The 12,145-nt window shown below is 37.3% G+C and overlaps 2 protein-coding genes across 2 annotated transcripts; one reads left to right on the top strand and one right to left on the bottom strand.

Annotated features, from left to right (window-relative positions):
• Positions 1–6,029: 6,029 nt before the first annotated feature.
• Positions 6,030–7,919, bottom strand: EsH8_VIII_000800 (uncharacterized protein; the record flags this gene model as incomplete). The annotated part of the gene is made up of 1 exon (XM_083269842.1): positions 6,030–7,919. The coding sequence occupies one exon, from the start codon at positions 7,917–7,919 to the stop codon at positions 6,030–6,032; it is 1,890 nt and encodes a 629-aa protein (XP_083129610.1).
• A 599-nt stretch (positions 7,920–8,518) lies between these two features.
• Positions 8,519–9,446, top strand: EsH8_VIII_000799 (uncharacterized protein; the record flags this gene model as incomplete). Its single annotated transcript, XM_083269841.1, has 2 exons — positions 8,519–8,650; positions 8,700–9,446. 2 exons carry the CDS (start codon positions 8,519–8,521, stop codon positions 9,444–9,446), a joined length of 879 nt encoding a protein of 292 aa, XP_083129609.1.
• Positions 9,447–12,145: the final 2,699 nt, after the last annotated feature.

Raw genomic sequence — 12,145 nt, 5'->3', positions numbered from 1 at the left:
TACTTTCTACTATTTAATAGAATTATATTAACGTATATAATAAGTAAGTAGGCTAGACAAGCAAGTAGGCTACGCATCTTAAGCCATGCGACAAAGACAACTATAAATCGACATTAACAATAGTAAATTAATTAAAACTACTTAGAATCCTCTTCTCTAGATATTTCTTTATTAAACTGACATATTTAGGCATTATATCCTATATTTCTATAGACGCTATATCGCCGTTAACCTGTTTTCATCCTTAGTTTATAACTACTACTCTAATACGTTTCCTTATAAACCTATACTAACGCCTCTATCTGTAATTAAATATCCCCTACATCAGCTATAGTAAGGCTGCCTCTTTATCTAAAGCGTATTTTCTTAGCTCTCTAGTAACGGCTAAGTAGGTTATTTTCCTTATAAAGGATCTAGTTTTTAGATTTTAAAAGGGTAATCTAATATATAAACTTATATACTCCTTTTAATAGATGCTCTACAGCTTTAATAATTAAAGTTAGGAAGCTATTTTAATAGCGTAAGATTTAATTCTTAATAAGTTCTAATTATAAAGATGCCTTAGTTAGGTTGTTTAGTATTTAAGAAATCTATAGTAGTAGTGTTGTTAGGATTAATCCTAAAGGCGTTAGGGTATATAACTTAACATCTAGTTTAAATAAGACGCTTTTTATATTAAGAGGAATAAATCCTAACCCTTTAAAACCCCTCTAGATATTCTTTTTTATAATAGCATATATAAAGGCCTTATAAAATATAGAAAAGAAACCTTCCTTTATAATATAGGTATTACCTTACTACATCTTATCTTTAATTTATTAACTATATACTAACTTAAAAGGCTTAAAACACCTTACATCTAAAGGCTAAAGTAGATAAAAAGAATAAGCCGGTATATAAAGTATAATAATATTATTTTCTTAATAAAATATCTTAAATTATATAGAGTAATAGCTTTTATACCTATTAATAATAAAAGGCAATATATATCTTTTAAAAGTAGTTTTATATATAATAATTAAAGTATTCTACTTAATTTAAGCCTCTCTTGTTTATTATTTATCTGTTTTTAGATGTTGTAATAACCTAGTTGTATAAAAGATCTAATTTAGTATACTAGGTTAAGAGATAATATTAGCCTATAATAATAATATATAATAGGATGCTATAGCCTAATAAACTAATAGCCTAAATAACTATAACTTATTTATAATTACTAGGCTATACTATTTTTATATTTAATTGCCTTTTAGTACTTATTATAACTATTCTAAATGTAATCTAGCCTATTATAAAGCTAGTCTTATTAAAGTTGTTAATATCGAAATCCTAGATATTATACTTTATAATTATATTCTTTATAAGTATAAACCAGCTATAAATAGCATCTAGATCTTTACATTAGGCTCTCTTGTAGTTATATTTATAAAAGAAATACGTTTATAGTTGTAGTTGTCGTTTAATAAAGTTTAAAGCCTAACGCTTCCTAACTAGAGACGTATTATAGTCGGAAAGCAGTTAATTAGCTATTTCTTCTATACTACCTAGCTGGGGAGGAAATAATCAAGCATCTAGGTTGATAATCTAATTAACTAGAGTAATCTCTTCTAGCGGCGTTAAATTCTACAACTTTAGTATAAAATCGCGTTGTAATAGTATACTATAAAGTCGACGCGTTAATATAATGCAACTAACTTAGTATATTTTTACTGCTACCTAGATACTAAGTTTTAGGTCTTTTTTACAAGCTTAGACAGCTAGCTGTAATTAAGCCTTGTTACTAGTTGATTACATCTTTCTTTATAGAGGAATAGATAGATAAGTTTAGACGGTTGCGTTAGAACGGTTTTATAGCCTACTCGCTTGTCTAGCCTACTTACTTATTATATACGTTATATATTTTTATAATAAGATTTAAATATTTATAATTAATATAAAACTATTTTTTTTATAAAAAGATTTATAACTACTTTATTACTACTAAGCTATTATAATAAAATTAGTTTTAAAAAGCTATAAGAAAGTTTATAATTTTTTAGTCTTTATTTAATAGTAAGTAAATTAAACCTTAAGACTTTATAAAAGCTTTATAATAGTATTAACTAATAATATTATTTTCTTACTAAATATTTTAAAATTATTTAATATTTTAAGCTAAATTCTTTATGTTTTTTCTTACTATTAAATTCTTTAACTAAAATGTTTTTATTTATAGTTTTATAAAATTATAAGGATTTTAATAGATTTATTAAATAGATTTAATAATAATAAGTTTTTTTTAAACCTAGAAACGTTTATATTTACCATTATACTATAAACGTTTAAATAATATATTATATTTTTTATATATATTTCGATTTTACTCTTTTAAAATCCGGTTTTTAATATAGCGTTATAGCGCTATAAATCTTAAATATAAATAGAACTTAAATAAGTTAGTAAGAATAAAGGGTTTATTTTAAATAATATTATACTATATAGAATTATTTACTTTTAAATTATAGAAAGAATACCTTAAAGAGATTTATTAAATAAAAGAAAATATAATATTCTCTTCTATTAAAATTTAAATAGACTTATCTTTATTTTATTATATACTTTAACTTAATATAGCTATATATTAATAAATTTATTTTTAATAAAATATATTATAGTTTTAAATACTTTAATTAAAACTAAAGTAAACTTAAACTTTTCTATAAAGTGTTTTATTTAAAGTATATTATTATCTATCTATATTATAAGCTATCTTTTTATTTAATAAAACATTTATTTTTCTTTATATAATAGTTTTTTTATAAGGATAGTATTCTATTTTTATATATATATATAAATCTCTCTATAATAAATCTTTATATTTTTATTTAATAGTAGTAAAAAGCTTTTATTTAATATTTATCCTTCTATTTATATATATTTATTTTATTATTATATATATTATTAATTATATAACTAAACTATTAATATTAATATAGATTTCTTTTAAGCTATCTAGATTATAAATAGTTTCTTAATAGTTTCTATTAGTAAGTAATTACTTATTCTAATAGTAAGTAATTACTTATTCTAATAGTATTTAACAGCTTACTAATATATTATATTAAAATTATAAACATATAAAAGAAACTTAAAAGAAATTTAAAAATTAGAGAAGTACTATTAAACTCTTCTAAAGTAATATTAAAAACTATAAAACTCTTTTTTAAATATTTATAAAGATTTTAACTAGAAATATTCTCTTATTAAGCTATAAATAGTAAAGCAGAATACTTACTATACTTAATAAAGTAATACTCCTTAAGTATAATAAAGAACTTTTTATATATAATAAAAGGTTTCATATAGTATACTAATATTTATAATAAACTTTAAACTATTATGAGTATATTTAACTAGTTTATTAATATTAAATAAGTTCTTAAATATATTTAATTAGTACTTTATAAAATTATTATAATAATGATAATAAGCCTAACGAAGTATTTATTTTAGTATTACTAAGTATATAAAAATATAAATATATAAATATTAAAAAGTATAATTATAGTAGAAAATAATAATAACATTTAAATAATATAAGAAAATGCTTTATTAATATTAACATTATAAATATATCAATATAAATTAATAAATCTTTAGTAATACGTTAAATATCTATATTTAAAAAAGATAGATTTATTACTTTAAGAGTAATAATATTTAAGCTTTAGTCTTATAATATAGTAATATCTAACTATTATATCTATTTTATTACTTATTTAAGCCTCTAGCTAAATCTATATAACTCTAGAGCTTTAACCTATGTAAAGAGATTAATATAAAAGAAAATATATTATAAAGTAATACCTTTATAATTATACTTAATATTAAACTAATAGTAAGGTTAATTAATTATATAATAAATACTAAATAAATATAATATAGATTAATCTAAAAGCTATACTTATAGGTAGATATAATACTACTATTATCTATTTAGTTAATATAATCTCCTTTAGAAGCCTCTAGTAGAGAAGATATTTAAAATAGATTTTAATCCTATAGAAAAGAAAAATAGTTACATAATATACTAAAAGTAGAGTTAGTTAGTATAAAAGTAATTAGATTTAAAAGAAACAGCTAAAAAATATAATTATAAAGGTTATATAATACTATAAACTACTTTTAATTTACTTTAAAAGTTAAAATATAAAGATTAAATAGAAACAAAAGTACTACTATAAATACTTATTAATAAACTAACACTTACGTATATATATAGTAAGCAATATATTATAGTAAGTAATATATATCTACCTAATTTTATACTTTTTACCTTTATAATATCTTTCCTTTATATATAACTATAGATTCTTATTTAAATAAAAGTTATATTATCCTTATAATTAAAGCTATTAAAAAGACCTAAAAATATTTATATAAAAAGCTTCTTCTATTTATAATATCTTTAAAGTAATACTCTACTACTAATATACTAAATAACTATTATAATAAAAGATATAATTAAAATTAATAAAGATAACTAGAATAAAAAAAGTATAATTTATAAATAAATTCTTTATTTAATTAATTAAGGATTTCTATTATAACTTAATAATATATAAAATATAGCTAATAACCTTTTTTATAAATATAATATAATATATATTAGATTATAAAAGGTAGAAAACTTTATATAACGCTAAATATAATTAAAAATACTTTTCTAATATAAAATTAACTATTAATAGGTATTAACTAAAAATCCTATGTATTGTTTATATTTATATAAAATATAATTATAAAATATAAAACATAAGATTATAATATTTATAATTTTAATAAAAGTAAATTCTTAATAAAATACTATTATATATAAAGGTTATTATAACTTTTAACTACTAAAAAAGATTTAATATAAAACAGCTTAATAATTATAAACAAGTTTTTATTATTTAAAATATATATATAAATAGCTAAATACTACCTTTATATATTACTATAAAAGGTAAATACTATTTATTCTTTTATTATATAAATAGGTAATTTCCTACTAAATAATATACTTATTTTAATAAAAATAGATAAACTATAAATAAAGTTGACTTAAATTAGTTAAAATATTTTAAGAAGTATATAAAGTCTTATATAAAAGGTGTTTTTTAGCTTTTAATTTTTAGTAGCTATAATAGCTATAAATCTACTAACTATAATAATTACTATAAGAAATAAAATATTATTACTTTTTATATCCCTTTTTATTTATTATATAAGCTTTAACTTTTTAATATTAATTATTTTAATTTATTAAAAGCTTTATATAATAAATAAATTAAAAAGATAATATAAGTATAGATTTTATATATTACTAAAGATAATTTCCTTTTTTTATTTAATATAGCTGTTTTTTACTTTAATAAGTAAAATAAATATATAAGTAGGTTTTTAGTAGGCTAGCTTTATACCTTTTAATTCTAAAGTTGTTATTTTTTATTGAAGTGGAATAGTAGGGATGGATGGATGCAAAACACCACAACACACCCAGCGACTACCACGCACCCTAGGTTCCGCCTACCATAGAGTGACTTCCCGTCCGCAGAGCAACAGAAGTGTCAATTGTCTGTCAGAGATAGGCCTGACCAGGCCTATTCTGAGCAGACAATCACACTTTCTGGGCTGTACGGGGAGGGTCGAGAGTTTGCCTTGTTGCTCAGTGGTCACCTTCGCTACAGTCGCACGCGCGCACAAGTGAATTCATAGAAGATCTCCAGATTACGCAAAGAAAGGAGTATTAATGTGATGGTGTGCGCCGATGTCTGATCAGGCTCAATCTGCTCTGATCAGGTCTAAATACCTGCTGATGACTAAGGAAAAGACAGGATGGTGATGCAGTCAGGGGTAAAGTGGCCCTGCTGTCTACATGTCTGCATGGGCCGCGTGGGTTGAACCCCGCCCCATTCCAATCGTCCCCCAATTTGTTTTCCCAAACGCCTAAAACAATTGCCAAATGACTAAAGAAACCAATCCTGCTATGTCTGATCAGACCTGATTCAACGTTGGCGTAGAGAATACCGGCCAGTGGGCTGCTCCCGCTGCGCTCTGCGTTCCTCCTCGCGCTGAAGCCGGTCCATGTGATCATTCCATTCAAGACCTTCCTCCCATCGCTCCAATCCTTCCCAATCCTCCTGACGTGTGGGCGGCAAGAAGGGCGCCCATGCAGCTGTTTCGGAGGCCACAACCTCAAATGGGTTGTCGAATCTCTCCACCCATTCTTCTTCAGAGTACTGACCGATCCGGACCATACCGCGATCCTCCCTGTCCTTCCTAACGCTGATCAGGCGTGCGTGCTCCTCTGCAAGCACCCTGCGCTTTCCTTCATTGACCATGTACGCGCTGGAAGATACGTTGGTGAGTTCGCCCAGGTTGATAGGGCAGGCGGGGTACGTCGGGCGCGCCGGAGCTGGTGGCTGAACCGGAGGCTGAGGTGGGCCCGGAGATCGGCTCTGCAGTCGCGGAGGAGCCGGAGGATTCGCCGGTCCAAAGGGTCCTCGCTGCTCGAGTCGCGGAGATGATTCGTAGATGTCCTCCTGGATAATGAGCTCATCGTTCGCCTGATCAGGTTGGCCTGATTCTGCAGCTCTTTTCGCAGCGTCCTTGAGGAACTTCTGAGTGTAGGGGCCAATCTTCATATGGGGCCCTGGGCGTAGTCCTTGTCCCCGGTTGACGTCGGTGCAGAACTCCAATGTGATCCAGTTGATCCATTGCTGTCGCACAGGCTCAATGTTTCGCACCATAGCCCAGATAGGCGAGTCCATGAAGTTCAGTATGCCTTCTCGGCCTAGGGCCCGAATCCACTCAACCACATAGAGGCCGCAGGACCATCCGTCTCGCTGCTGAGGTCCTGCCACGACGCCAGCAGTTGCTCGCATACACCTGATCAGGTTGGGAGGAGCGCCAATCTGCTCATACCACTTGAATAGGTTGTTCATATCGGAGCAGAATCTCCTCTCAGACTGTTCAGAGATCCACTGGCTATCATACCAGAAAACGCCTCCACTTGACTGGTTGACCACCAGCCCAGTGAAGTGGTCGCCGTGGGTTGTAATAAACACAACCATATCGCTCTTCCAGACCATCTTCTTATTGGCCGAGCGAACTTGAGGGAATGGGTCGGCAGGATTGTTTGACCAGGCGCAGGTGACCACATTCGAAAAGAATATTTCCCCATCCGCCAAGCTCAAGTATACAGCTGCTTCTAGATTGTCTGTCTGCAACCATTCACGCCTGATCAGGTGTCCCTGCATGTTGTAGAGGGCAGCTCGATGCTGGTCGGGCATAGACGCATGCGGGAAGCGAGTCTTGAGTTGCGCCATACTGTCGCTGTTGTTGAGGATCACCCAGGGAGGCGCTGGAGCGTTGCCGTTCTCTCTCGGGTTGGGGTTCTGTTTAGGCATGTAGGGGTCCATGGGTGTACCAACAGGCTTCGGGAGTCCAGCCATTGGGTTTATTCCTTCCGGCAAGAGATATTGCGATTTCTTTGGGTCCTTCGGCTGCGGCTTGTTCTGATCAGGCTGGAAAGTACGATTGCCGTTGCGTCCAGCATTGCGGTGAAACTGGACAAGTCTCTCCAGATGTCCTGCGTTCCAGAAGTTTGTGCGGCCATCCTGACTGGGTATCTGACATTGTTCTGCAGTGGGAGGGGCGTTCTCTTGCTGAACTGGTAGCTTTGGGCTCGCTTTGAGGTGATCAGGCGTAACCACAACGTCTGGCGGAGGTGAAAGTTCGTCATCGCTTGATTCGTTGCCTGGCTTGGGCTTGCCTCTCACGAAGCCGGGTGTGGCAGGATCAGGGATAGCAGGAGTTCCGCGAGACGAGAAGACGCCTGGGGTGACTCCGCGATCCTGGGGAGTGCTGTCTCTGCCAGAGGGTCGTTGAGACATGATGGGTAGGTGGGTGCGAGTTGTGTGAGACGGGGAAAGTGGTATTGTTTCTGGGAAGGAGCAATTGTTGTTAATTGCTATTGGGAGGTGACAAGGGAGGTCTGATCAGGTGTAAAATGAAGAAAAGAGAAGAAAAAGTTAAGAGGGTGAAGTGCAATGGTTGTGGGTGTTGAGCGGTTGTTGGTTGTCAGTTGCTCTGTTGGTTGGTCGAATTGTTGTGTGGTTGAAAAGAGGGATAGGTTGACCAGAGCAAAAGGTCCCTACTTATATGGATCTCAGAAAGGGTAGTGATTCAGTGACCAGGCAGAAGGAGCCTGTGAATTGTTCCTCCTTTTCATCTGATCGTAGGCATCTGCAGTGAATGGGTCAAAGGTGAAGTCACCAGGCAACAAAGGAAGCAACTCCCTTGCCATCTCGATTCTTCCCTGTGATTCACTCTCTTCTCCAGCCAGAGAATAAAAGAGCAGATTCTTCCCTTGATTCCTGATTCCAACTTTTCCTTCTTCCACCATCCACTCCAAACGACCTTTCTTCAGCAGCCAGCTGAAAATCCCACATCTTTCTCAACTTCAGGCCTGATCAGAGATACAACCGCAAATATGTCTCGTCCCCGCAAGACTGGCAAGGTCGTTCATCGCCGACGTGTTCCTGAAGAAGCAGCCTTCCCGTGGTTCTTTCGTGATGAGCCTATCAACGCGACCTTCATCCCCGTTGGTCCCACCATGACTCTGGTAAGTTCCCTTCATGCCATTCGTCTTAGATAGAGCTGATCAGGTCTAGATCGCCACTTCCCTCGTCTGGCGTAAGCTGGAAGATCCGTACGGCAAGCTTTATGCTGAGGTCCAGTTTGCCGATGCCGTTCTCAAGAAGCAGACTCGTGGAGACGTCGCATCCGCGTTTTGGCAGGCCCTTCCAGGTGGTCAGCACGCTTGGTCTATCGTCAAGAAATACTCCCGATCAGGCACATTCAAGCGTCGCGTCTTCGTCAGCGTCACTCATGAGGGTGGATTCGGCCTGCTTGCTTGGAAGCTCAACGGTCGCCAGCAAGCTTCTCATGCTCTTCTCACTCATGCCTTCGGCGGCCGCAACTCCGTTCCTTGCCACTGCTGCGAGGACCGCTGGCGAACTCTCTCGGTCGATCCAGCCAAGCCTGATCAGGGCCGAGTCATGGCTCCTTTCTGGGAATGCGTCTCCCTTCCGAATGAATTCGGTAACGCCTGCTCTAACTGCCTGTATCACGAGACTGCCGCCAACTGTTGCTTCCGTGACGACGACTTCTACCGCCGCTTCGGCTATGGAGCCCGCCTTCCTAATGGCACTCGTCGTGCTGACGGTGGTGGAGTTCCTTCAGCTCTTCCATACAACATCCCCTCAGTCAACTCGATTCAGATTCATCAAGCCGATCTCCTTCTCATCGTGGAGCAGCAGCGCGCCAAGTATGGCAAATCCGACCTTATCCCCTCTGTGTACGTCGGTACTCAGTATGAGATAAACGATATCTGGGCGGTTGAGGAGGATAGTGCTTAGGGCTGATCAGGCGTCTCTTGAGCCTGTAGGCATGCTTTTAGATCATATGGGTTTGGGGGGGTAGAGGTCGTTGATATTGGGTTTTCATGGTTGACTTGGGTGGTGGCTTTCTGACATTGGGTGTTCCACCGTCTTCGTCCCCAAGTGTCTGGCGGCCAGGGAGTGCAGGCAGATACTTTTCCATAGAACACGCAATGGGAACAAAGGTTGCAGCTTATGCGTAGGCCTGATCAGAAGAAGCTTAATCCATGGCGATGTACTGATCCTTATCCTTTGGGCCAGAATTTGAAAGGTCAACAACTAAGGTGCCATGTTGTTGGTTCCAGGCAGTGATTTCATCTTCCAGTTTTTGTCGTTCTTGCGCCCATTCGAGTTCCTTCGCCCGTAATCGCGTAATTGGTGTGTGTTCGCCCTGATCAGGGCTGTTCATCAATCCCAAGTCGAACGGGTTAGCAGAGGGGGGAGATAGGAAGACTTCTGAAATCGCGTTCTGGAGTTCCTTCGCAGCCCACATTGGGTCCTCTGGCTCCCAGAATCCCTCGGGGGTCTTAATGAATTTCTTCAACCTGTGACCACCATATGTTGCCCGTGTAATTTCTTCCCCAGAGAGTGTCTCCAGTCGGTAGGATGAGGACTGATCAGATACAGATTTCACTCTAAGCGGTCCTGTCCATCTGTAGTGGAGTTTTCTGTCTTTAGACTTGTCTATAGCCCTCTGTTCGTCAAAGAGTAAGACCATATCTCCAGGTTCAAATTTCGATTCTCTCAGGGTACGGGCATGGCGTTCGTTGAAACGTTTAGCCTGATCAGATCGAACCTTGTTGACTCGTTCAATAGCAAGACGTCGGTCTTCATCCAGCTGCTCAAAGGCTCGCAGCCTGGTGAGGAGTTCCTGCTCCTGATTTGTGACTCGTCCCCAGTCGAGGACTCTCCAAGTCACCGTTGTTCCATCGATTGGTGTAATGGCCTCATAGCCACAGACAAGATAAAAGGGGGTGAACCCAGTTGGCGCCCGGATTGTTGTCCTATCCGCAAACAGTGTCAAGGGAAGAATTGGGCCCCAATTCTTCGTTCCTCCGCCTGACCAGACCCGTAGAGCATGGGCAATAGGCTGGTGACCCTTCTCGTTGAGTCCGTTGGCTCTTGAGTTGTAGGCTGAAATAACCTTTTTCTTCGCTCCGTATTTCGCGTTGAGCGCGTCGACGCACCCCTTATTTTCTGATCCTCCATCCACAAGGAGCTCCTTATAGACCCCATGCCGGCAGATAATATCCTCAAACAGGAACTTAGCTACCACCTCTGACGTTGCTGTAAGAGACTGCCTTGCCTCTGGCCAGCCCGTCAACATACAGCGTGCCTCGATGCATGCCCACTTGCCGATCCATTGGATGTCAAGACTAACCCTTGTGAATGGCAAGCCGCCGACTAGCGTACCAATGTGGCGATCGTCTTTTCGGCCTGATCGGGCGAATTGGCAGCCTGGGCATGAGGCTACCACTTCTTGAACCCTTCGGTACATATCTGGCCAGAAGTATCTTTGGGCAAGTCTGTGGAACGTCGCGTTGCGTCCCCGGTGTCCTGATTCGCAATGGGCTGTCCTGATCAGGTCATCGCGCTTATCAGAATCGTCAACGACCAGTCTTGGCATCGGGTAGTTCTTAGTTGGTCTCCGGAAGAGACGGCCGTGGGCTGCCATAAACATCCAGGCTTTCTGTTTGAACTTTGCATATTGGTTGGCTGTAATACCGTCTGGTCGAAGCAGTGTGCGTAAATGGAAGACAATCTGGCGAGTCTCGTCTGACCAGACCTGATCAGATGGGAGCCATTCTACTGGCAGGTTGTAGAGATCCGAATTGTGGGGGATCCTTGTGGCAGTCTTCCTCATGGTTGTTGCGTATGCTTTGGCAAGGAAGATTTTTACTTCAAAGATGTTGGCGTCAACAAAACCCTCAATATCTTCAGGATCTTCTGCTTCCGCCAGATCAGACGGGCCTGGTTGCTTGCGGGAGAGCCCATCAGCAGCAGTATTCTTCGTCCCCGGTACGTGCTTGACGTCGAAGTCGAAAAGCCGTATCCAGGCGATCCAGCGAGTAATCAGTGCGCCAGGGAGATCACTTGCTCCTCCGTTGAGCTGGGCAACCAAGACTTGGGCGTCAGTCTCTAGTAGGAATTTCACCCCATAGATGTATCCCCTTAGCTTCTTTAAGGCCATCAGAACAGCTCTCAATTCCAGCTTTCCAGAATCGTAGCTTAGCTCTGGGCCTCTCCAGATACCACTCTCATACCTTGCTACTGCCCGCCCACCAGTAATCATCTGGCTCAGTACTGCGCCCCAACCTCGTAGGCTCGCATCTGTTGAAATGATGATTAAACCAGCGTTTGGGCTGTAGTCAAGGCTGATCAGGACTGGGTTGGTTGTCAGAGCTGCTTTGAGGTCATCCATGGCCTTGATCTGATCAGGTCCCCAAACGAATGGTGCATTCTTTCGGATCAATTGGAGCAGTGGGGCAGACTTCGTAGCGAAGTCCTCAATCCAAGAGCGGTACACCGTAGCTACTCCCAGAAATGATCTGACGTCCCCAACGTTCTCACATGCCGCCCACTCGAGGATTTTGATGACTTTGGCCTGATCAGGTCTGCGTCCCCCTGATCCACAGAGATATCCAACGATAACAGCCGAAAGCTGGCACCATTGAGAT

This window comes from Colletotrichum jinshuiense, chromosome 8 (assembly GCF_051148585.1).
Source record: "Colletotrichum jinshuiense chromosome 8, complete sequence".
Lineage (NCBI taxonomy): Eukaryota > Fungi > Ascomycota > Sordariomycetes > Glomerellales > Glomerellaceae > Colletotrichum > Colletotrichum jinshuiense.
This window is presented reverse-complemented; position numbering and strand designations above follow the sequence as displayed.